At 40.7% G+C, this 27,480-nt stretch overlaps 1 protein-coding gene across 13 annotated transcripts in view; it reads right to left on the reverse strand.

Annotated features, from left to right (window-relative positions):
- The window catches only part of herc1 (HECT and RLD domain containing E3 ubiquitin protein ligase family member 1), a 179,255-nt gene that overhangs the window by 126,723 nt on the left and 25,052 nt on the right, over positions 1–27,480 (reverse strand). For all 13 annotated transcript variants that reach the window (XM_061886983.1, XM_061886987.1, XM_061886982.1 and 10 more), the window contains exons 9-15: positions 22,825–22,969; positions 21,533–21,704; positions 21,268–21,402; positions 21,027–21,192; positions 20,319–20,444; positions 11,050–11,268; positions 1,325–1,477 (exon numbers count right to left, since the gene is read on the reverse strand). In XM_061886983.1, coding sequence (XP_061742967.1) covers positions 1,325–1,477; positions 11,050–11,268; positions 20,319–20,444; positions 21,027–21,192; positions 21,268–21,402; positions 21,533–21,704; positions 22,825–22,969 — 1,116 coding nt within the window. The remainder of the gene's footprint in view (positions 1–1,324; positions 1,478–11,049; positions 11,269–20,318; positions 20,445–21,026; positions 21,193–21,267; positions 21,403–21,532; positions 21,705–22,824; positions 22,970–27,480) is intronic.

Raw genomic sequence — 27,480 nt, forward strand, 5'->3', positions numbered from 1 at the left:
ATAGATAGATAGATAGATAGATAGATAGATCTTTTATTGATTCCCTCAGGGAGTTTCCTCAAGAACATTTAAATTCCAGCAGCAGTGTACAGAATTGACATCAAATTTAAAAAGTAAATAACGGGGGTTTAAATGGAAAAAGAAAAACAAAATATTACAATAAGAAAAAACATAAAGTAAATATAACAAGAAAAACTAGGCAGCTGTGACCATGATAGGAAAAAATGTGCCTTTTACATCAGAAATTATTACATAAATCACCTAAGTATGTATTGAGTTACATGTAAATGTTGCTACTATGTACGTTCATGATATGGTTACTCTCATTTCAGAAAGAAACAAGCCAGCATTAGCGACTTGGTACAAAGGAAGGTGTGCACACCAAAGCAAGCGGCTGCATTGACTGATGCTATCCTAAATATGTTGCTAACTGACAAGAGGCGACTATCAATGGTGGAGGATGACGGTTTCAGAAAAATGATTTACGTCCTCAACCCTGGTTACACTCTTCCCTCGAGGACCCATTTTTACCAAACTGATGGAGAGGAAGTATGAGCAGACATTTCTAGCTGTGTAAACTGACATTAAAGCCACCCAGAGCAAAATTGTCCTGACCACTGATGTGTGGACAAGTGTAGCCACGGAAGCCTACCTCGGCAATACATGCCACTACATTGGAGACGAATGGAACATGAAGTCAATCTGCCTTACAACCATGCCACTAGAGGAAAGACATTCAGCATCCAGCATTGCAGAATGGTTGGAATAGGTAGTAGGTAGGTTTGAAATTCACTTAAGCAAAATTATTGCTATTGTGCATGACAATTGTGCACTTTATTTAAAAAAAAACATTTTTCTAACAATTGCCTTGTTATTGTTATGTTTGGCAAGTCGAAAGGACATGGTGCCAGTATGTGTTTTTTTTAAATGAAGTATTGGAAAGGATAGAAATGTAGTTTGTCTTTTTTATCCGATTATTAATCAAAGTAATAATCGACAGATTAATCGAATATCAAATTATTCGTTAGTTGCAGCCCTACTTATAAGTTCCTAAACTTTTGGTGGAAAGGGGCCAAATAATGAGTAGACAGATGATCACAGGTGAATGTCTTTCTACCGGTCAGAACAACCATTGTGTTGTGGAGAAACCACCGAATTCTCTGCCACCATAGAGAGAAGTGACAACAAAATTAAAACCTGGGTCTGAACCATCCTAATAGCATTTTGCTACGGCATACAATAAAGTAATTTTGGAAAAAAAGACAAAGGTTATTGTGTCTGAAAAGACAGCACACCACAAGAGCAGACAGTCAAGTTTTCCTACCTCAGTCACAATGTTGGTGTGGCAGTAGGCTAACAGTTGCTTCTGTAAGGAACATAGGAGCTGGTGGAGGTGAGCTGGTTGGCTGCTATCAGAAGAGGACATGTCTTGCTGCAATTTGTCACTGTTTTTCTCCAGCTCGCCAAAAGCTTGATCCTGAATGTTAAACACAAATATATCACAAAAGAAGCAATAATGAACCATGTGTGTTCCAGGTATAGTGTTTAAAGGTGAACTGCACTTTTTTATTTGCCTATAATTCACAATCCCTATGTAAGACAGGAACACACGTCTTCCTTTTTTTTAATCCATTTTAATTTGTAACATACGGCAAGTACGAGATGGCAAACAATGAAGGTAATTAGAGTCATCTATTGCGCCCTTAAAACGATCTAAAAAAACTTCCCCAAACCGCTAACGATACTTCATTTACATGTTGTGACCTTAATATTAACCATGCATTAGCAATATTGTTATTATAGGCGCCAACACTGACAAACTACTTTCCGCGGCGTTGTGATCACAGAGGCAAATAGCTTATGCAGCTACATCGCCTCTGAGTTGGTCAAGAATCGTACACCTTTTCCATGGCCAAATTCAAGCACTTTTTAAAGGACTTTCAAGATCAATTTTCCAGTTTTTCCAGTACCCTTCAAAAGGCAAAAAACAGTGTGAATCAATCCATAGCCTTGTTGTTTGAGGTCACCAAATTTTAAAGTTTAAGTTAAAGTACCAGTGATTGTCACACACACAATAGGTATGGTGAAATATGTCCTCTGCGTTTGACCCATCCCCTTAATCACCCCCTGATTTGCAGATAGCAAGAGTAACTCCCTTTATTGAAAAAGGAATCCAATTAGAACCTGGTAACTACCGCCCTGTTTCTATTCTCAGTTCCATTTCGAAAGTAATTGACAAAATTGTTTATGAACAGGTCGATAAATACCTTGCTACTAAAAAAAACTAACGTACAAATTCCAATCCGGCTTCAGAAATAACCACTCCACTGACACATGCCTTCTCTATCTGACCGACCACACTAAAACATGAGGTGGACGCGGGAAAATACTGCGGCATGGTCATGCTGGACCTCCAGAAGGCCTTTGACATCGTTAACCATGCTATACTGTTGGATAAGATCAGAGCCATCGGATTTGATAAAACCTCATCGAGCTGGATGCAATCTTACTTGGAGGTGAGGAAACAGGTGGTAGAGGTGAACGGAACCGTATCCCCCGCCCCCTCTCAGTAAGCTGTGGAGTCCCCCAAGGCGGTATATTAGGACCTTTACTGTTTCTAATATACGTAAACGACATGTCATCACTATGCGACTGTGAATTATTCCTGTTTGCGGATGACTCGGCCCTGTCACAGGTGGGAAAAATCCTCAGTGCCGAACTCTGTAAAATTTGCACCTGGCTCGCTGACAATAAAATACACTTAGGTAAAACGGAATCCATCCTATTTAGATCCCAAATCAACCTTAAGAAAGTTAGTGACTTAACTATTAAAGTGGGTGACATTGTTATCACCAGGAAAGATGAGGTCAACCAACTAGGTTCCATTTTAGAGTCTAATCTTTCCTGTGATAAAATGGCAACCAAAGTAATCAAAAAGTTCGACCAACGAACAAGATTTCTCTACAGAATCTCATCTATGGTCAACAAAAGCACCATGAAGTTTCTAGCGGGAACTCTCATTCAACCCTTTTTCCATTACTTATGCACCTACTGGTACCCCGGCACCTCCAAAACCCTCAAATCTAGACTCTAAACATCCCAGAACAAGCTAATCAGGTTACTTCTGGACCTCCACCCCAGATCATACCTCACTCCTACCCACTTCTCCCAAGAGGGCTGGCTCAGAGAGGAGGACAGAGTAAAACAACTTTCACTGAGCCTAGTCTAAAAAATTTGCTGCACCTCCCTGATACCGAAGTACGTGTCAAACTACTTCCATAACGTAAATGATCGCCATAACCACAACACCTGGGGGAGCATCACAAACCATGTTAAACCCAGATTCTGATCTAACAAAGGTTTTTACTCATTCTCCTTCTATGCCACATTAATATGGAATGCACTCCTAACGGGTGTAAAAGCAAGTGCATCTTATCCTCCTTCAAAACCGCACTAAAAGAACACCTCCAGGCAACTTCAACCCTAAACTGACACCATCCTCCCTCCACATCCCACCTCCCCGGATTGTAAATAATCAAATGTAAATACTTGTTCTTATGCTTTCTGAACTCACTATGTTTACTGCACGCTGTACATATCCTACTTATTTGGGTGTTACCATTTAGTGGTCAATTGTACGGAATATGTACTGTACTGTGCAATCTACTAATAAAAGTTTCAATCAATCAATCAATTAATGACATTGAACAGCACGGATTGATTCACACCGTATTTGTACTTGTAAACTGCATAACATGATATAAATACACGCACCCTCAGAATTTAAATTTTACTCATTTATTAACAAAACTGTTCTTCATAAATACATAAATTAATGGAAAATATTTTGTTTGTTTCACAACACCTCAGTCACCTTTCATTAAGCATATCCAGCCTTATAAGTTTGGATATAATAACAAATTAACAAAAAGAGAAAAGTTAACTTTTTTTGCTTTCGTTGAGGTAGCCAGACAAGTTAAGTAGACAACGAAAATAATACAGCAAGAAATGCATACAACCATGTTGTGTAAAATCTACAAAATCATTCATATTAACTCAGCTCTAAGTTGTGAAAAAAGGTTACAAATTATACATCACATGACCTTCACAATAGTGGACTAATAATTTCCATCCAATCCATCCATCCTACTCAGTAGACTAGTGGGCAGTGTCCATCCTGAGATTGGTGGGTATGACTCAGCCGGGATTTGAACTCAAGACCTAAGACCTTAAAAATGGGACCCATTACCTCCCTGCTTGGCACTCAGTATTAAAGGTTGGAATTGGGGGTTAAATCACCAAAAATTACTCCCGGGCGCGGCACCGCTGCAGCCCACTGCTCCCCTTACCTCCCAGGGGGTGATCAAGGATGATGGTTCAAATGCAGAGAATAATTTCGCCACACCTAGTGTGTGTGTGACAATCATTGGTACTTTAACTTTAATTTAACAATGTTCATTAAAACGACAAACTCCCGATATGATGGACCGATGCACCACTGTCCTCTTGGGGGCATGCATGTAAGATCAAGCGTGTAGCTTTAATTTTTAAGGAAACGTGTTTTATTTTTTTCGATTTTATAATTTACCTATAGAGTCCGACTGCCGAGAAATATGATGAACATTTCCAAGCATTTTCAAACACTTAACCCAAAATTCAAGCATTTTTCAAACCTTGAAACCACACCAATAAAATCCAAGAATTTTCAAGGTTTTTATGCACCCATACAAACCCTGGTTGATAAACGTTTGTGCTGGATTATAAATCATAGCTCTTACTTGTAAAGTGAAAGGTTGTGGCCGTAAACGTTTGTGCTAGATTATAAATCATAGCTCTTACTTGTAAAGTGGAAGGTTGTGGCCATAAACCGAAAAGTTAACTGACATTCAACTTCAGGGTTTCCCCCAACTTGAAATCTACATGTGGCAGCGGTGGCGTGGTCAATATGCCATGATATAATTGCATAATGCATATATTTTAATGCAAAAAATTATTTAAATAGATTTTAAAAATAAGTCTGTGCTATTACAAACCCCGTTTCCATATGGGATGGGAAATTCTGTTGGATGTAAATATAAACGGAATACAATGATTTGCAAATCCTTTTCAACCCATATTCAATTGAATGCACTACAAATACAAGATATTTGATGTTCAAACTCATAAACTTTATTTTTTTTGCAAATAATATTGAACTTAGAATTTCATGGCTGCAACACGTGCCAAAGTAGTTGGGAAAGGACATGTTCACCACTGTGTTACATCACCTTTTCTTTTAACAACACTCAAACGTTTGGGAACTGAGGAAACTAATTGTTGAAGCTTTGAAAGGGGAATTATTTCCCATTCTTGTATTATGTAGAGCTTCAGTCGTTCAACAGTCCGGTGTCTCCGCTATCGTATTTTACGCTCTATAATGTGTCACACATTTTGGATGAGAGACCGGTCTGGACTGCGGGCGGGACAGGAAAGTACACGCACTCTTTTTTTACGAAGCCACGCTGTTGTAACACTTGTCTTGCTGAAATAAGCAGGGGCGTCCATGATAATGTTGCTTGGATGACAATATATGTTGCTCCAAAACCTGTGTGGAACTTTCAGCATTAATGGTGTCTTCACAGATGTGTAAGTTACCCATGCCTTGGGCACTAATACACCCCCATACCATCACAGATGCTGGCTTTTGAACTTTGAGCATATAACAATCCGGATGGTTATTTTCCACTTTGTTCTGGAGGACACCACGTCCTCGGTTTCTAAATACAATTCAAAATGTGGACTCGTCAGACCACAGAACACCTTTCCACTTTGCATCAGTCCATCTTAGGTGAGCTCGGGCCCAGCAAAGCCGGCAGCGTTTCAGGGTATTGTTGATAAATAAATGGGTTGTACTTTTATAGCGCTTTCTACCTTCAAGGTACTCAAAGCGCTTTGACACTACTTCCACATTTACCCATTCACACACTGATGGAGGGAACTGCCATGCAAGGCGCTAACAAGCACCCATCAGGAGCAAGGGTGAAGTGTCTTGCTCAGGACACAGCGGACGTGACAAGATTGGTACTAGGTGGGGATTGAACCAGGGATCCTCGGGTTGCGCACAGCCACTCTCCCCACTGCTTCACGCCGTCCCTATGGGTTTGGCTTTGCATAGTACAGCTTTAACTTGCACTTACAGATGTAGCGACCAACTGTAGTTACTGGCAGTGGTTTTATGAAGTGTTCCTAAGCCCATGTGGTGATATCCTTTACACACTGATGTCGGTTTTTTCTGCAGTAAAGTCCGTAATATCATCCCTTACGTGCAGTGATTTCTCCAGATTCTCTGAACTTTTTGATGATTTTAGAATAGAATAGAATAGAATACAGTTTTATTGTAATTATTGCAGTGAACAGGTTCAAAGAACAACGAAATTGGAGCAGATCCCCTTAGGTGCATATACAATATGGTAATATAAATAGTAAAAAAAAGATAGAAATGAGAGCTGTATCCATGTATATGTATATATATCCACACAGATGCATATATACATGCATATGAATATATATACACATACATATAACATTATTGCACATTATAGTCTGAAAAAATAGAAATAAATTAAAAACATTACACATGAGGACATGGCCATATTGTGCTCACTCAGTGCCTGTTTAATGCTACTATGGCTCTTGGGTAAAAGCTGTTTTTTAGTCTATTTGTGCTCGCTTTTAGCACCCTGTATCGTCTGCCCGAGGGTAGTAGTTCCAGGTGGCTGTGCCCGGGATGGAATGGGTCTTTCAGGATGCTCTGTGCTTTCCTGAGACAGCGGGAGCTGTACAGGTCAGCCAGGGAGGGGAGGGGGCATCCGATGATCTTCCGGGCGGTCTTTATGACCCTCTGGAGCGCCGTTCTCTCTGCGGCCGTGCAGCTGCTGAACCACACGCAGATGCAGTAGGTCAGGATGCTCTCAATGGAGCACCGGTAGAAGGACACCAGCAGTTCCTGTGAGAGGTGGTTGTTCCTGAGTATTGTCAGAAAGTGCAGTCTCTGGTGTGCCTTCTTGATGGTAGCCGTGGTGTTGGTGCTCCAGGATAGGTCGTCGGCCAGGTGGACTCCCAGGAAGCGGAAGTCGGAGACCCTCTCCACACAGTCACCACTGATGATAAGGGGCAGGATATCTGTTTTTTTCCTCCTGTAGTCTATGACCAGCTCCTTGGTCTTGGAGGTGTTCAGGGCCAGGTTGTTGACTTTGCACCAATCAGACAGCTTCTCCACCTCATCCCGATATGCAGCCTTGTCTCCCTCCGAGATTAGCCCCACTACGGTGGTGTTATCCGTAAATTTGATTATGGAGTTGCTGGAGTGGGCAGGTGTGCAGTCGTATGTGTAGTTGGAGTAGAGAAGGGGGCTCAGCACGCAGCCTTGCGGAGAGCCGGTACTGAGGTACAGGGTCGATGACGTGGCGACCCAACTGCACCCTCTGGGGGCGGTTGGATAAGAAGTCCTTAATCCACATGCAGATGGAGTTCGATAGACCCAGGTCTGACAGTTTGGACACCAGTCACCAGGTATAATGGTGTTAAATGCCAAACTATAATCCACAGAAAGCAGCCGCACGTAGCTCCCCCCCGTCTCCAGGTGACCCAGGAAGGAGTGTAGGGCTGTGGTGATGGCGTCTTCTGTGGACCTGTTGGCTCTGTAGGCAAACTGGTGTGGGTCGAGCTCGGGAGGGAGGACTGAGGTGATATAGGTCCGTACCAGCTTCTCAAAGCACTTCATAGCTGTAGGTGTAAGTGCAACTGGATGGTAGTCATTCAGGCAGCTGACAGAGTTCTTCTTCTGCACCGGGATTATTGTGAAGGTCTTCAGGCATGATGGGATGACTGCCTGAGAGAGGGACTGGGCAAAGATCTTCATAAATACTCCGGCCAGCTGGTCTGCACAGTCTCTTAGTACCTGTCCCAGGACTCCATCTGGGCCCGTAGCCTTCCTCGGGTTTACTGCCCTCAGTGTGCGTCTCACCTCATGCTCCTCCAGTATAAGGGTGCAGCTGCTGTGGGTGTTAGGTGGGGGTGTTGTGACAGGTGTTTTCCTGTCGAATCAGGCGAAGAAGCTGTTTAACTCCCCCGCTTGAGAGGCGTCGCCGTCAGCCGAAGGGTTACTTGGTCTGAAGTTGGTCATGTGTTTTATTTTTACGGACCGTAGATGGTAAAATCCCTAAATTCCTTGCAATAGCTCGTTGAGAAATGTTGTTCTAAAACCGTTCGACAATTTGCTTACAAAGTGGTGACCCTGACCCCATCCTTGTTTGTGAATTACTTAGCATTTCATGGAAGCTGCTTTGATACCCAATCATGGCACCCAACTATTTCCAAATAGCCTGCACACCTGTGGGATGTTCCATATAAGTGTTTGATGAGCATTCCTCAACTTTATCTGTATTTATTGCCACCTTTCCCAACTTCTTTGTCACGTGTTGCTGGCATCAAAATCTAAAGTTAATGATTTGCAAAAAAAAAAAAAAAGTTTATCAGTTTGAACATCAAATATGTTGTTTTTGTAGCATATTCAATTGAATATGGGTTGAAAATTATTTGCAAATCATTGTATTACGTTTATATTTACATCTAACACAATTTCGCAACTCGTATGGAAACAGGGTTTGTAGTTATTAGTATTAATATTTATGTTGTATCTCTGTGCTTTTCATAATTGTTATTGTACAATGAGACAATTGGTAGGAAATGGATGGATGGATAACACAGGCTATATACCAGTGGCAGATTCTGGTCTGTCAAGTAGGGGAAGTTAGTTTTCAGCTACTCTTTAAACATGAGTACAGTCTCTAATAACAGATACAGGCTATAAAACCATGCTAGATTTTAAAAAGAAAACTTCACTTTGAAAAATTATAAATATCTCCATATTGACAGGAACAACTAAATCAAAGTTGAAATCTTATTTGGACATGTTTTATATTTCAATATTGCTGATTCCCTCATGTTGCTGTCAATCAAAAAGGAATTCAGCGCAAACAGGTCATCCAATCATCATGCGGAAGCCCGGCGACCCCCTTTTAATCACTCTTAGTCATTGGCTCACCGTCAATGGGCGGGGCAAAGTCCAGTATTTATCCAAAGTTTGTCTTATTTGGCTGCAACACTATGACGCTACCAAGTCACTGAAAAAAGTTGCGCCAACTGTTGCCAAAGTAGCTGATTAAAAAAGGTTACTACAGGTTAGGTAGTGTTTTCTTCTAGTCACCCACTGCTGCTCCATTGCCTCGCTGTTGCCCCCTGTGGGGTGGCGGTAGTACTGCATATATGAGCAACCCTGTTTTGATTGGTTTCATCAAGCCCTATTGGGTGTTGTTCGGCGGGCCAAATTAAAAGCTTTGGCGGGCCACATGGGCCGCGAGTTGCTTTAGAGCTTTCGGGTTGAAAATATATTTTTTAAACTGTCATATTAATTGAGATTGGATGATATGAAAAAGTAAATTGTAATAATTGTTTCAACGTTTAAATCATATTACATTTCTTTGAAGCGTTACAGTAATTTAACTAGGGCTGGGCGATATATCACGGGTATGTCCCTGTGCGATATAGAAAATGACTATATCGTAATATTCCAGTATACGTTCTCACGCAGGACTTTTAGCTGCGGGCGTACACTTCAGGCTCTCCTCGCTCTTTCCTGTGTCTTCTTCTCACAGACAAGCGGGCGCACATTCTTACATACGTCACAAACTGTCACGTCATACGTCAGATACACGCCCTCGCCCAGCAGAGAGGTAGCGGCGTGGTTAACGTTAGCTGCTAACGTAGCCGTACGAGAGAAAGAAAGTGCGGATCTGGTAACAAATGAAGGAAGACTAAATTCCCGATAAAAACCGCAGGGTTTCCATCGTCTGGCGGTGGTTCGTCTTCAAGTGGGAATATGTCGAACAGACAAGCGTAATTTGTCAAGTGTCGGGGGGAAAAGCATTGCTATAAAAAGTAGCATTACTGCTAATATGTAGCATCATTTGTAAAGTCACTCGCTAAAGAATGAAGAGAGTTTCATTACCTTAGTGATAAGGCTGTAAATCTTTGGGTGTCCTCCAATTCGATTCAATATCGATTCTTGGGGTCACGATTCGATAATATATTGATTTTTTCGATTCGATTCGATTTTCGATTCAAAAAAGTTTTTTTTCCAGATTTAAAAGGATTCTGTATTCATTCAATACATAGAATTTCAGCAGGATCTACCCCAGTCTGCTGACATGCAAGCAGAGTAGTAGATTTTTGTAAAAAGCTTTTATAATTTTAAAAGGACAATGTTTTATCAACTGATTGCAATAATGTAAATTTGTTTTAACTATTAAACGAACCAAAAATATGACATTTTATCTTTGTGAAAACATTGGACACAGTGTGCTGTCAAGCTTATGAGATGCGATGCAAGTGTAAGCCACTGTGACACTTTTTTTTATTTTTATGAATCTTTAATGATAATGTCAATGAGGGATTTTTAATCACTGCTATGCTGAAATTGTAACTAATATTGACAATCTTGCAAATTATGTTTTGGAAATGACTTGAATGTTTGTGCCATTGATTACTAACTTTAATAAATACACTTTTGGTCAATTGACTTAGTTGTGATTTCCCTCTCTGCGTGAAAGATTAAAAGTAGCATGTGAATGTGAGTGTGGATGTTGTCTGTCTATCTGTGTTGGCCTTGCGATGAAGTGGCGACTTGTCCAGGGTGTACGCCGCCTTCCGCCCGATTGTAGCTGAGATAGGCGCCAGCGCCCCCCGTAACCCCAAAAGGGAATAAGCGGTAGAAAATGGATGGATATATATGCAGTATGAAGAAGAATGTTTTAATGTATACACATGGAATCATCATACTGCAGTGATTATATGCATCAGGTGTTCATTCAAAGCCAAGGCAAAATATCGTAATATATATCGTATATCGCGATATGGCCTAAAAATATCGTGATATTAAAAAAAGGTAATATCGCCCAGCCCTAAATTTAACAGCAGCAAACCCTGCTGTCAATGGTAGTAAGTACTTACAGTATAAAAACCAAGGTTCCTCAGCAGTGTCTTCATGAGGATCTCAGCTAGATGTGTGTCAGGGTGACCTGCAGTGGCACTGTAGTTTGGGTCCAGGCAAGCTGCAAATCCCAGGCCACAGGTAAGCACCTCCGGACCGTCAGGAGAGCTATACCCCAGGAGAGAAGCTACGTGGGTGTGGTCCTGGAGACTGGTCAGGATGATATCGAGCTGCATTCTCTGTAGCAACGTACACAACTTTACTGAGACTTCTGACAAAGGTTAACAAAAATGTGTTTCTCAGAAAATCTAATGAAACAAAACAGATTGTTTGAGAAACTGAAACCTCCATTAAAATAACTCTCTTGATTATGATGAAATCCAATTTATTAGATATGTGTTTATTTATGATTGTCGAGTTTTAGCTCAGCCCTGCGATTAGGTGGCGACTTGTCCAGGGTGTACACCGCCTTTCGCCCGCTTGTAGCTGAGATAGGCACCAGCGCCCCCCGCTACCCCCGAAGGGAATAAGTGGTAGAAAATGGATGAATGGATGGACTTTTAGCTTTACAGCCCGTAAGTACCAGCCATAGTAGGACACCCAAGAAATTAGGACCACTTCAGACATTGAACAAAGAGAGCACAATCTAGCAAGTCCAATTTATTGTGTGTTGAACATACTTAGCCAAAAAGCTGATTCTAATATTAATTTGGGAATGCCTGTTCATCCTTGCTCATAATCACATTGTTGTTGTGAATGTAGCTTGTCGTTAAAACTGTGTACACTAGCATTATGACTATGCTTTTTAGAGTGCCTTCAACAGAGAGGCTATGGCATGTCCATAATGATTCTAATCTACATTTAACACTCTTCTTCGTGGTCTAAATGATATGTATTTGAGATGCTTTGGTGTAAATTTTGCTCTAGTCTGTCTGCCAACGGTTCACATTGGTCCATAGACGCACCAATAATACAAATTAAACCCTTCATGCCCCATCCTTTCCTATAGTATAATAATTAATATTTTCAAAACATACACTGTTGTGTGTGAGTATATACACACACACACACACACACAAACACACACAAAAACACCCACCTATGTACATATACATACTGTATACCGTATTTTGCCGATTATAAGTCGCACCGACCGAAAATGCATAATAAAGAAGGAGAAAAACATATAAGTCGCACTAGAGTATAAGTCGCATTTTTTGGGGAAATGTATTTGTTAAAATCCAACACAAAGAATAGACATTTGAAAGGCAATTAAAAAAAAAAAAAAAAAAAAAATAGTGAATGGGGATAGGTTGATTGGCAACACTAAATTGGCCCCAGTGTGTGAATGTGAGTGTGAATGTTGTCTGTCTATCTGTGTTAGCCCTACGATGAGATGGCGACTTGTCCAGGGTGTACTCCGCCTTCCGCCTTATTGTAGCTGAGAGGCTCCAGCGCCCCCCGCGACCCCGAAGGGAATAAGCGGTAGAAAATGGATGGAACAACAGGCTGAATAAGTCTACGTTATATGACGCACAAATAACGAACTGAGAACATGCCTGGTATGATAATGTAACATTTTATGGTAAGAGTCATTCAACTACCTGGGAGTGGAGACTTAAAGTGGGGCAAAAAAATATTTAGTCAGCCACCGATTGTGCAAGTTCTGCCACTTAAAATGATGACAGAGGTCTGTAATTTTCATCATAGGTACACTTAAACTGTGAGGGACAGAATGTGGGAAAAAAATCCAGGAATTCACATTGTAGGAATTTTAAAGAATGTATTTGTAAATTATGGTTGAAAGTAAGTATTTGGTCAACCATTCAAAGCTCTCACTGATGGAAGGAGGTTTTGGCTCAAAATCTCCCGATACATGCCCCCATTCATTCTTTCCTTAACACGGATCAATCGTCCTGTCCCCTCAGCAGAAAAACAGCCCCAAAGAATGATGTTTCCACCCCCATGGTTCACAGTAGGTCGGGTGTTCTTGGGATGCATCTCAGTATTCTTCTTCCTCCAAACACGACGAATTGAGTTTATACCAAAATGGATACATGGATGATACAGCAGAGGATTGGGAGAATGTCATGTGGTCAGATAAAACCAAAATAGAACTTTTTGGTATAAACTCAACTTGTCGTGTTTGGAGGAAGAAGAATACTGAGGAACATCACAAGAACACCATACCTACTGTGAAGCATGGGGGTGGAAACATCATGCTTTTGGGCTGTTTTTCTGCTAACGGGACAGGACGATTGATCCGTGTTAAGGAAAAAATGAATGGGGCCATGTATTGTGAGATTTTGAGCCAACGCCTTCTTCCATCAGTGAGAGCTTTGAATGGTTGACCAAATACTTACTTTCCACCATAATTTACAAATAAATTCTTTAGAATTCCTACAATGTGAATTTCTGGATTTTTTTTCACATTCTGTCTCTCAGAGTTGAAGTGTACCTATGATGAAAATTACAGACCTCTGTCATCTTTTTAAGTGGGAGAACTTAAACTCGGTGTCTGACTAAATACTTTTTTGCCCCACTGTAATTGTGCGGTTGACAAGACTCTCCCGGTAACACGTTGTTCAAGCACCCATTTGTGAATTTGTTCCTCGAGCTGTGGCCACCTTGCTTTTAGCCCGTAATTAGCTTTTTTAGTTTTCTTCATTTCAGTAGGAGTAGCCTCCGCTTTTCGCCAATCCCTTACAAGTTTCTCGCTTACCCCAAACTTTCTTTCTGCTGCTCGATTGCCGTTTTCTGCAGCATTTCACTACTTTCAGCTTGTAACCTGCAGTATTTGATTTCCTTTTCGGTGCAATTTTTGTTCAGACCTTCTCGGTTTTTATAAGTTACCGCCAATGTTGAAATTATCCATTTTCATAGGTACGGAAGTAGAAGCAGGTAGCATTTTTTTTTTTTCCACTACGCACTTCTGCCATGACCCGCCCCCGCCAAATTTTTATTAGTTGACGTGTGTGTGTGACGATTGCCGATATACGCCTAGTCTCTTACGTGAATGAGATAAATAATATTATATGATATGTTACGGTAATGTGTTAATACTTTCACACATAAGTCGCTCCAGAGTACAAGTCGCACCCCCGGCCAAACGATGAAAAAAAACTGTGATTTTAAATCCGAAAAATAGGGCACGCACGCATACATACATTTGCAAAAGATAGATTCCGATACTTTTAGAGCGGGTGTAGCATGGAGGGGTTTCTTTGCAATCTAAAGAGAACACCTCCACACATGAACTGTATGCAGACATACTCAGAAAATAGGTTATGAATGCGACTTGAGCAAAATCTGTCAGTTTGGCTACATTGTGTCGTCAGAGCAGGGTGGACATACTTATTTGGAAATTTAGTAAAGCGCCCAGCAAGAGCGGAAGAAGCGGTGACAACTTCAATATATATATATATATATATATATATATATATATATATATATATATATACATATATTAACACTGTACATTTACAAAAGATTAATTACGATACTTTCAGAGAGGGTGTGGCGTTATTTGCAATCTGGTAACGCCTCAACATACAAATATCTTGCAGACAAACTTAAAAAAATGGGTTATAGGTCCAAATATAGATTAGAATTGTCAGGTCTCCTTTAACAATAAATTAACTTTTGTGGTTGTAATTTGAAGTGGTGTACTGTGACAATTGGTGGCTATACAGTTTAAGCCATATACACAATCAGTGCATTTGGTAAGTATTTAGTTACAGCCTTATTCCAAAATTAAATAAATTCATTTTTGTCCTCAAAATTCTACAGACCTCTTAATGAACATGTGAAAAGTTATTTTTATTTTACAAAGGTAATAAACATTTAAAAAAAAAACAAAAAAAATCAAACATAAGTGTTCACAGCATTTGCTCAATACACCTTTGGCAGCAATTATAGCCTCAAGCCTTTTTGAATATGATGGCACAAGCTTGGCACACTCTTTTTTTAATTTTCGCCCATTCCTCTTAGCAGCACTTCTCAAGGTCCATCAGGTTGAATGAGAAGCATTGCTTTTCATCCAGAATGTGCCTATGCATTGGTGCATTCATCTTTCCCTCTTTCCTTAGTTTCCCAGTTCCTGCCGCTAAAACACATTCCCACAACCATGCTTCACTGTAGGGATAGTATTTCCCTGGTTATGAGCAGTTTCTTCCCAACATGACGCCTGGCAGTCACACCAAAGAGTTCAATCTTTGTCTCATCAGACCAAATACATTAGTTTCTTATGGTCTGAGAGTCTTTTAGGTGCATTTTGGCAAACTTCTTATTAAGAAATGGCTTCCGTTTGGCCACTATAACATACAGACGTGATTGGTTGAATGTTGCAGAGATGGTTGTCCTTCTAGAAGGTTCTCTTCTCTTCACAGAGGAATGCTGTAGCTCTGACGGAGGGACCATCTGGTTGTTGGTCACATCCGGGATTCTTTTCCGGTTCCGGTTGAGTGAACGCTGGCACGTGCTGCTGCCGCTACTCATCGGCTTTATCTCTTGCCTTAAGTTATTTTCAGTTTTTTGAAGTTCCTTTTTTGACTCAATAGGTACTGGCACATGCTCACTTTTACTGCACTTTTAACTGATTGTCTTGTCATGGTAATCTGAAAAATTTCTCACCCGCTGATCATCGGAATTTTGCGAACACCACCACTTCTCGTTTGCCGCAACAATGTGGATGACCGGATAAAATGTTTGGATCCCGATGATATGGATTTTTTTTGACCCACGTCCACTCTCCGGTGACTGCTCTCCTCCAATATTCTGCTGCCAACCTCCTGCGACTCCGTTCTGGGCTGTTATGTACCCTGCCAGTGACGCTTCACCTCCATCCGGACATAGCCTACCAGCCTAACCGAAGATAAATAAATGATAAATGGGTTGTACTTGTATAGCGCTTTTCTACCTTCAAGGTACTCAAAGCGCTTTGACACTACTTCCACATTTACCCATTCACACACACGTTCACACACTGATGGAGGGAGCTGCCATGCAAGGCGCCAACCAGCAACCATCAGGAGCAAGGGTGAAGTGTCTTGCTCAGGACACAACGGACGTGACGAGGTTGGTTCTAGGTGGGATTTGAACCAGTGACCCTCGGGTGGCGCACGGCCACTCTCCCACTGCGCCACGCCGTCCACCGTGGGTCCCGCAGAAATCACCAGCTCAGTGACAACACACCAATAAAATCAATTTGGTCCAAAACTCGTCGCCCGCCACGGAACATTAGCCGGGGAGTCGATCGCAAAGTGTTAGCCGGTCTATCTAGGTCGGCTAAACCCAAAACATCAAAATGACAGCGCTCACGCAAACTTCGGTCTTCTTAACATCCGCTCACTCATGAGCAAAGGACATCTCGTCCAGGATCTCCTGGCTGACCATAAACTGGACTTCATCTGCCTAACAGAAACATGGCAACACCTCAATGATTACACAGAACTTAATAGCGCCACTCCTCCCGGGTTTGTTTACACTTCCAAACCTCGCGCCACTGGTCGTGGAGGAGGTCTCACTTCCAATTCACGACCGTACTCCGATCACCTGCTAGTATCTTTTACTATCACATTAAGTTTTTCTACAATAACCTTTCCCCTTCATATCTGTTTTCACAAAATCAAGGACATCAACTCTGACACTCTTTCCACCGCAATTGACAGCCTCCCCGACAGTGACTCTCTTTCCTCTCCCGATGAACTGGTCACCTACTACAACAATAATCTTCATCATCTATTGTACACGCTGGCTCCGGAAAAAATCAGAAGCGTCTCTTTTACCAACTCAGCACCGTGGTTTACTCCCACACTCCGCAAGTTAAAAACAAAGAGACGCCAACGTGAACGTCTTTACAAAAAAACTGATCTCACTGTACACAAGGACATGTACATCCAACACTTTCAACATTACAAAGACTGCCTAAACACCAAATCATCCAACTACACAACTTTAATCAGTTCTAATTAAGGCAACTCCAAGACACTTTTTTTCTATTCTTGGCAAAATTTCAAATCCTCTGCACTCACTTCCCTCTCATATTGCCTCAACTTCTTTTTGTTGTTCCCCTTATGCAATTTTTTATTTCCAAAATCACCCATATTCACCAACAACTTCCTTCTTCTTCTCCTCAACCCCAGTTCACCCCCCCTGCCTCCCATCCATTCGTTTTCTAGTTTTTCACTGCCTTCTCAGTTGGACATCACTGCACTTATCTGTGGATCCAAGCCATCCGCCTGTTTTTTAGATCCCCTCCCTACTGCTTTGGTGAAAGTCTGCCTCACCTCAGTGATCCACCTCATCACCAAGATCATCCATTCTTCTCTCACCAATGGAATTGTTCCCTCTGCTTTCAAAACAGCAGCCATAACACCAATTTTGAAAAAAAAAAACAGGCTCATATCCAAATAATTTTATTAATTTTCGTCCAATTTCAAATCACCATTCATCTCAAAAATCCTTGAAAAAACTGTCTCCTCCAAACTTCACTCCCACCTACAGTTAAATAACCTATATGAACAATTCCAGTCTGGTTTCCGCCCCGTGCAAAGCACTGAAACAGCACTAGTAAAAATCACAAACAATCTCCTCCTGGCAGCTGATTCTGGTCTTCTCACTATTCTAACCCTTTTAGATTTCACTGCAGCCTTTGACACCACACAGTATTGGCATCACAAGCACACCCATTCACTGGTTTAAATCATATCTCTCCGACCGCACTCAGTTTGTTCAACTCTGTTCATTTAAATCCCCTCCGTCTCCCATTTCCTCTGGTGTCCCCCAGGGCTCTGTTCTCGGTCCCCTGCTTTTCATCATTTACATTCTTCCCCTTGGCAATATTTTCCATGAATTTAAAATACATTTTCACTGTTACGCGGATGACACCCTGCTCTACATTTCAACCAAACCAACTGCCTCTTTTCCTCCTTCCTCCCTTAAAGACTGCCTCAGTGAACTCAAGCAGTGGTTCTCATCCAATTTCCTTCAACTTAATAGTAATAAAACTGAAATCCTACTTGTAGGTACAAAAACCATACTCGCCAAAACCAACAGCTTGTCCGTTACTCTCGGCAATTCCTCGGTCTCCCCCTCCTCCCAAGTCAAGAGTCTGGGTGGCATCCTCGACAGCACACTCTCCTTTCAATCCCACATAAACAGCATTACCCGGTCTGCTTACTTTCATCTACGGAACATTAATCGTCTTCGCCCATCCCTTATCTCACATACTGCTGCCATATTAGTCCATAGCCTGGTCACCTCTCGCCTGGACTATTGTAACTCTCTCCTGTTTGGTCTCCCTCACAAGTCACTTCACAAACTTCAGCTTCTCCAGAACTCTGCAGCCCAGATAATCACCAGAACCCCTTCAATCCAGCACATCACCCCTGTTCTGCAGCAACCCCACTGAATACCCATTAAACATCGTATTCATTTTAAAATAATTCTCCTCACTTTCAAAGTTATCCATAACCTCTCTTTAGGGCTGGGCGATATTGGCTTTTATTAATATTGCGATATTTTTATGCCATATTGCGGTATACGATATACATTACGATATTTTGCCTTGGCCTTGAATGAACACTTGATGCATATAATCACAGCAGTATGATGATTCTATGTGTCCACATTAAAACCTTCTTCGTACTGCATTAATACATGCTACTTTTAAACTTTCATGCAGAGAGGGAAATCACAACTAAGTCAATTGACCAAAACTGTATTCATTAAATACTCTTCATTCTCTCACGGGTGACTTTTTAAATGAAAGAACAAATTAATAGTGTTGCTACCTTTAAACTTTCATGCAGAGAGGGAAATCACAACTAAGTCAATTGACCAAAACTGTATTCATTAAATACTCTTCATTCTCTCACGGGTGACTTTTTAAATGAAAGAACAAATTAATAGTGTTGCTGCCTTTTTGTAGTAACACTTCTGCTGCATATATTTGCATTGATTGATTGATAATTTTATGAGTAGATTGCACAGTACAGTACATATTCCGTACAATTGACCACTAAATGGTAATACCTGAATACGTTTTTCAACTTGTTTAAGTCGGGGTCCACATTAATCAATTCATGGTACAAATATATACTATCAGCATAATACAGTCATCACACAGGTTAATCATCATAGTATATACATTGAACAGCATATTGCTGTTGTCTGCTGAATATCTTCCCACTTGGAGCCAAACCACCACCAGATGATGGACCCCCTTACTCTTTATGTTGGGCATTTATTGTTCTTCCTCCATTTGTGATAAGTTTCGCACCATCTCTGTCTCTCTGATCGGCGAGAACTATGACGCTAGACTCGCGACAGTATGTGACATATGTAATAAGGCGGGCTTGTTTTACGTCTCTGTGAGAAGGACAGACGAGGAGTAAGACACGCCAGTAATGTAATGCACGCAGCTTAAAGCAACGGTGTGAGAACATGATCGAATATTACGATATAGTCATTTTCTATATCGCACAAAGACAAACCTGCGATATATCGTATATATCGCCCAGCCCGAACCTCTCTCCATCATATCTCTCTGACCTGATCAATGTCGCCACGCCCTCATGTTCCCTAAGATCCTTTTAATCCATCCATCTCACTGTCCCCTTATTTAAACTGTCCACCTTGGGTGCCCAAGCTTTCAGCCGCTCTGCCCCACATCTTTGGAACTCTTTGCGACCAGACCTTCGCAACTTGGACTCAATATCCCTCTTCAAGTCAAGACTCAAAACACACCTATTCCGGACTGCTCATTCTCTGTAATCATCTTACCTTATCTATCTTTGTTATTTTTATTATTGTTGTTTTTATCCAATTTGATTTTATTGTTTTGATTTTGTACGTTGTTCTTGAGTGCCCACAAAGGCGCCTTATAAATAAAATGTATTATTATTATTATTATTCCTTCCTCAACTAAAGACTTCAAAAAGACTTGAGGCTGTAGATAATTGTTACGAAAGGTGCATCAACAAAGTATTAAAGTATTTTTTTTTTAAATACATTTGCAAAGTGAAAAAAATTAAACATTTTCACATGGTCATTATGGGGTAGTGTGTGCAGAATTTTGGGGACAAAATGTATTTATTCCATTTTGGAATAAAGCTGTAACATAACAAAATGTGGAAAAAGGGAAGTGCTGTGAATACTTTCCGGATGCACTGTATCACTGCTGTATGATGGACTCAATATCCCTCTTCAACCTGAATACAAAATTACTGACTAGTTGGGGTAAATACTTTATCCTCCTAAAGTGTCTTTTTTTGCACATAAAGGGTACCTGTCCTTTGGACAGACTCTCCCATCTGTCAGGGCCTTGAGGTAGCAAGGAATGAAGTAGTTCCATCCTTTCTCTCAGTGGAGGCAGAAGCATGGTTGCTCCGACTGATAGTGTCTCAATCACTGCCTAAAAACCACACAAATACATATCGTCACCAGATTTGATAATGGATGGCAGATTAAAGTCTTCCAGGAAAAAAAATTGCACAGGCTAGAGGTAAGTTGCTGCTAAGCAACCAAATGTTAAGTTCTGAGAACATTTTATTAAATAACTATGTGACAAATGCCAAAAAAAATTAAAATGGGATGGGAAGACCAGAAAAGCTCTGTTAATTTCATACCTTTGGAAGAATTTGAAAAATGAGCGCAGGTGTATTGATTGTGCTTACCCGTTTTAAATATGATTCAAATTTATAGAATCAAATTTGACCCCCAGTTATCTGAATCGAGAAGCTTTTTAATAAAAATACAAAAAATAAAGCTTTAATGGTAGTTTCGTCGCTTCACTTCAATTTTTTGTAGGTCAAACAATTGGTCTAAACACAATTCATCATATTCAGTAAAGTTTAAAGTAGCATCTGGTAGAGCACTGACAAAAACATCCAACAATGTGACCTTCTACCCCCAGGCATTTTTGATCAGATAGCTATTTGTAAAAGAAAACACAAACAGTTATGTATAATATGCCATAATTTTTATTTTGTATTACCTCCTGAATCTCATCTGGCACTGAAGAGTCCATTAATCTGAAGAGAAGATTCCTCAGAGGCCTGGCTTGCCGGCCTAAAATACTTGTAGCCACACCCCCGGCAAGTGCCAAAGCCAGATGATTGGACAAAAGCCGAAGGCACAGTTTAAGGAAGTAATGATGCTCCCTAAAAAAAAAAAAAATATATATATATATATTTCTTTAAAAAGGAAAGTCATGCTGACAAGTTCAGCATATTTACCTGGATGAAGGGAAGGGCAGAGGAGGAACTTCACAGTTGATACCGTCACAATAGCGGTCAAGGAAGGAGCGTAAATGGGAAAAAGTGCTTTCCTCAAGGTCAACACAATAGGGTCTGTGCCAGGCAACCACTTGCCTACAGTGCAAAATTATTATTATTATTATTATGTTTTTTTTTATAAAGTTAAGTACAGAAGGACAATACTGGAATACTGTGGAATCAACACTTACAAATATACAAAATTATAAATAATCTAATAACTGACCTGTCTCTTGGAAGGGCTGTCCATGCCAAACTATGGGAAGTTCCGGCTGTGATCTGTTGTAAGGTGACTCCATCCAAGCAAACAACCTTTTTGGGCTTTGTGATTGGTCCGGTGGAATTGCCCTGCCCACACTGGCCCATAGAGTTGTTTCCCCATGCATATACTTCATTATCTATAGATATTAGTGAGATAAGAACATTTAGCAGGCATTTATTTGTGATGTCAAATATCATTATCAAACTGCATACACGATATCAATACTGCACTGAGCTAATTGTAAGTTTGTGCACATTCAAGAGGTAATAGCTAATACACTGATACCTCAAATCACAAGTAACTTAACTTTTTGAGATACGAACTGTCTCGGCTTTTCAGAGTCACTCTCCCATGTAAATGCTGTAAATTATTACTTTAAAAAATGACTGTAGTTATTTGTAGTGCATTATAATATATACTCATAAAACGTTATCCCCATCGAACGTTTTACGTAGCAGCAACAGAAAAAGGAGGGCAATAAAATAAACTGTTAAAATAGAATACAATCAAATTGAGTACAGACAGTCATATATTCAACGTAAGGCAGCTGGTAGCTTTGATCATACAGGATATTGTATGATGAATATTGTATTGTTTTCATACAATATTTCTTATCTAGTTCGTTCTTTTTATAAAGCATGTTACATGACGAAATTGTGATCTTTGAAGTCTTCAAAATGGTGGTGTTTTGGGGTGCTAAGCATGGATTAAATGAATTTAAATTTATTTCACAGCAGCATAAATCAGAAATCTAATTCATGCAAACACAAAGTGGGGAAACAGTGAAACCTTAGCACACAACAGGGACCACATAACAGCATCCAGTTTTCAGATGCAGTTTCCATCCATCCATTTTCTACCGCTTGTCCCTCTCGGGGTTGCAGGGGGGTGCTGCATTCACACAGAAGGTAGGTACACCCTGGACAAGTCGCCACCTCATCACAGGGCCAACACAGATAGACAGACAACATTCACACTCACATTCACACACTAGGGCCCATTTAGTGTTGCCAATCAACCTATCCCCAGGTGCATGTCTTTGGAGGAGGGAGGAAGCCAGAGTACGCGGAGGGAACCCACGCTGTCATGGGGAGAACATGCAAACAGAAAAACCCCAGGCCCAGGGATCGAAACCAGGATCATCGTATTGTAAGGCACTGACCCCTGTTCCATCGTGCTGCCCTAGGTGCAGTTTATAGTTACAATTTACATGTATTATAAAACAGCGAGTTAGAGAAATTGAAAGAAGAAAATACCATGCGACAGGGCCAGGCAGTGACTGTCCCCTATAGAGATGTCCACCACCCTGGTCGTAGCGAGCTCCTCAATAAGTTTCGGTCTTAGTGCTGTTGCCTCAGAAGAACCACAACCAAGGCAAGCGCCACAACCCCAAGCATAAACCTATAAACACATGACAGGAGAGAACATTACCAGAGGATTTCTTTTAACACATCATAAATTACAATAACAATACATGAATAATACTTTCACCCTCACTGAACAGTGTCATTATGATCAATTAGAATGTGTCCAAGTAATAAATTACAAACCCCGTTTCTATATGAGTTGGAAAATTGTGTTAGATGTAAATATAAACGGAATACAATGATTTGCAAATCATTTTCAACCCATATTCAGTTGACTATGCTACAAAGACAACATATTTGATGTTCAAGCTGATAAACATTTTTTTTGTTGCAAATAATCATTAACTTTAGAATTTGATGCCAGCAACAAGTGACAAAGAAGTTGGGAAAGGTGGCAATAAATACTGATAAAGTTGAGGAATGCTCATCAAACACTTATATGGAACATCCCACAGGTGTACAGGCTAATTGTGAACAGTTGGGTGCCATGATTGGGTATAAAAGCAGCTTCCATGAAATGCTAAGTATTTCACAAACAAGGATGGGGTGAGGGTCACCAATTTGTAAGCAAATTGTCGAACAGTTTAAGAACAACATTTCTCAAGGAGCTATTGCAAGGTATTTAGGGATTTTACCATCTACGGTCCGTAAAATCATCAAAAAAGTTCAGAGAATCTGGAGAAATCACTGCACGTAAGCGATATTACAGACTTTTGATCCCTCAGGCGGTACTGCATCAAAAACCGACATCAGTGTGTAAAGGATATCACCACATGGGCTCAGGAACACTTCATAAAACCACTGTCAGTAACTACAGTTGGTCGCTACATCTGTAAGTGCAAGTTAAAACTCTGCTATGCAAAGCCAAACCCATTTATCAACAATATCCTGAAAAGCCGCCGGCTTGGCTGGGTCTGAGCTCACCTAAGATGGACTGATGCAAAGTGGAAAGGTGTTCTGTGGTCTGACGAGTCCACATTTCAAATTATATTTGGAAACAGAGGACGTGGTGTCCTCCAGAACAAAGAGGAAAATAACCATTCGGATTGTTATAGGCGCAAAGTTCAAAAGCCAGCATCTGTGATGGTATGGGGGTGTATTAGTGCCCAAGGCATGGGTAACTTACACATCTGTGAAGGCACCATTAATGCTGAAAGTTCCATACAGGTTTTGGAGCAACATATGTTGTCATCCAAGCAACGTTATCATGGACACGCCTGCTTATTTCAGCAAGACAAGTGTTACAACAGCGTAACTTCGTAAAAAAAGAGTGAGGGTACTTTCCTGGCCCCCCTGCACTCCAGACCTGTCTCCCATCGAAAATGTGTGGCGCATTATGAAGCGTAAAATACGACAGCGGAGACTGTTGAAGGTCTGAAGCTCTACTTAAAACAAGAATGGGAAAGAATTCCACTTTCAAAGCTTCCACAATTGGTTTCCTCAGTTCCCAAACGTTTATTGAGTGTTGTTAAAAGAAAAGGTGATGTAACACAGTGGTGAACATGTCCTTTCCCAACTAATTTGGCAAGTGTTGCAGCCATGAAATTCTAAGTTAATTATTATTTGCAAAAAAAAATAAAGTTTATGAGTTTGAACATCAAATATTTTGTCTTTGTAGTGCATTCAACTGAATATGGGTTGAAAAGAATTTGCAAAACATTGTATTCTGTTTATATTTATATCTAACACAATTTACCAACTCATACGAAAAATAGGGTTTGTAGTCTGACTTCTCAAATATCCATCCATCCCATCTATTTTCTACCGCTTATTCCTTTTAGGGTTGCGGGGGGCGCTGGTGCCTATCTCAGCTAAAATCGGGCGGAAGGCGGGGTACACCCTGGACAAGTCGCCACTTCATCGCAAATAATTTGGCTCTAAAAAAGCATCCTACAAACCATGGAATCACCTTAATTCGATCGTGTTCGGTTTTTGAAATATCTAATTTACACACCTGGATTATGTGATAAAAAAACAAATCTCTCGAGCGGGAGTGCGCCGCAGGAGGGGACACTTGGTATCGCTCATGCGCCAGTCTCAATGTGGGGGATATAAACAGGAAGTAAAATACCATTAATTAAAAACATTAGCAACAACTGAAATGAAGAGGAGATCGTTTATTTGATTCATAAATTTAAATAACATAATATTTTGAACAGCATCGATGGGAGAAAGAAAGAAAGAAAGATTTGTTTAAGAAGGTAGCTACGGAAGTAGAGAATGCCGGCTTAATTCGGGCTCCGAAACTAAATACGAATGAGATGAAAGAGAATGAAGTGGGAAATTACAAGGCCAAGAATAAAGCATACACAAATCTCTTCTCGCTGCATTTGTGCACTCCAAATTGGTTAACAATAATTCTGTATTCCATATAACTGGCAAGATATTCCATCTGGAACAGCATTGGCCGGGGAAGAACAGTCTTTACCTTTGGATTTAAAATTCCTTCAATCAATCCATAGAGCCTTATGAATGAACTGTGAGACATTCCAAAGTTTTGTTTTCATGATTCTCTGTCCAAAATTCCTTCGAAACAACTCTCGACTGCTAATCTTTCTTTGCTTCGGACCTGCATCCTCTCCAGTACATTTTTGGTAGTAGCGTCTTGTTAGTAACTCAATCTAATATAATTTCTTGATGCTGTCTGCTATTTAACATCAGCATAGCCAATAGAGCCGTAATATTTGTAATATGTGCCAATATTACAGCGGACATCAGGTACAACAGAGCTAGGCTGTTTACTTGTACTGAACAGTCATAGATCAACCGGAAAAGCAATAAATGTATCTGAGCTAAAAGGAAATAAGTGTACAGGAGAGGCACACGGCGTATAACCAATAGAGAGAGTGCATTGACATTTGGACTTCACATGGAGGTGTGAAAATACAAAAAAATGAACTATTTGATAAATCAGACTAATTCAGTGTATGGAAACGAAGTGAGTGATTTTCCACTAATAAATCACAGACAGCTAATCAAAACTCAAAGGTGACAAAAAAATAAATAAATCCTCCTGTAGTTTTTAAGGCATGGTCAACGATTTTGATGCACTCTTAAAAATAATTGTTCATAGTATGATCCACTTTTGGGTGAGGTTGCCAGTTAATATTACAAATACTTATAAACCAACAAAACATGACTGTACTGGTGAGAAAAATAAACTAACAGTTTGATGCTGCTGGAAAACTGGAATAAGTATGTGACCAAGTGGTAAATACCGCATGATCTACCACCTAATGCCTGATGACCGATTCACTACACCTCTGTTTAAATAGACACCTGACGAAAAAACAACAAAAAATCAATAGATGTAGCTCTTACAAAGTGCATATGATGTGTAGACGAATCAGTGTTTAGTATCGACATAGTATTTTCCTGTAACATTTTATCGTTTTGCTCCTTTTTTCCTATTGTTGCTGCTTATTTTATTTCTACAATGTAACAGAGGCTGCATATTGTTCAACCCTGGGTTATTGAATGCTGAAATTTAGTTTGGAAGATAGGTAAACAGTCCTTTAAATTAGGGATGAAAAACTTGAGATTGTTCATTATTGTCTCCAAAAGGAAGTTACTGTAAAATTAAACACACAAAGGAAAGTAATCATAATAATAATAAAAATAACTTCGATTTATATCACGCTTTTCTAAACACTCAAAGCGCTCACAGAGAAGTGGGACTCAACAATCATTCATACCTGGTGGTGGTAAGCTAGCCACAGCTGCCCTGGGGTAGACTGACAGAAGCGTGGCTGCCAGTTTGCGCCTACGGCCCCTCCGACCACCACCTATCATTCATTCATCATTTATTCACCAGTGTGAGCGGCACCGGGGGCAAAGGGTGAAGTGTCCTGCCCAAGGACACAACGGCAGCGTTTTTATGGATGTCAATAGTTCGGAAGCGAACCTACAACCCTCAGGTTTCTGGCGGGCCGCTTTACCCACTACGCAAGGGGTCACCAACGCGGTGCCCGCGGGCACCAGGTCGCCCATAAGGACCAGATGAGTCGCCCGCTGGCCTGTTCTACAAATAGCTCATATGTGTTGCCCACATATGCGGTCCTCTTCAAGGTTTCTCATAGTCATCATTGTCACCAACGTCCCACTGGGTGTGAGTCCCATTGGGTGTGAGTTTTCCTTGCCCTTATGTGGGCTCTACCGAGGATGTCGTTGTGGTTTGTGTTGTGGTTTGTACAGCCCTTTGAGACACTAGTGATTTAGGGCTATATAAATAATCATTGATTGATTGATTAAAAGTAAATTGAGCAAATTGGCTATTTCTGGCAATTTATTTAAGTGTGTGTCAAACTGGTAGCCCTTCACATTAATCAGTACCCAAGAAGTAGCTCTTGGTTTCAAAAAGGTTGGTGACCTCTGCACTATGCCATGCCGTACATTAATATACACCTGCTGTGCACATACACGTAGGAATCATCCATCCATCCATTTTCTACCGCTTATTCCCTTTGGGGTCATGGGGGCGCTGGTGCCTATCTCAGCTACAATCGGGCGGAAGGTGGACAAGTCGCTACCTCATCGCAGGGCCAA

Source organism: Nerophis ophidion, linkage group LG25 (assembly GCF_033978795.1).
Source record: "Nerophis ophidion isolate RoL-2023_Sa linkage group LG25, RoL_Noph_v1.0, whole genome shotgun sequence".
NCBI lineage: Eukaryota > Metazoa > Chordata > Actinopteri > Syngnathiformes > Syngnathidae > Nerophis > Nerophis ophidion.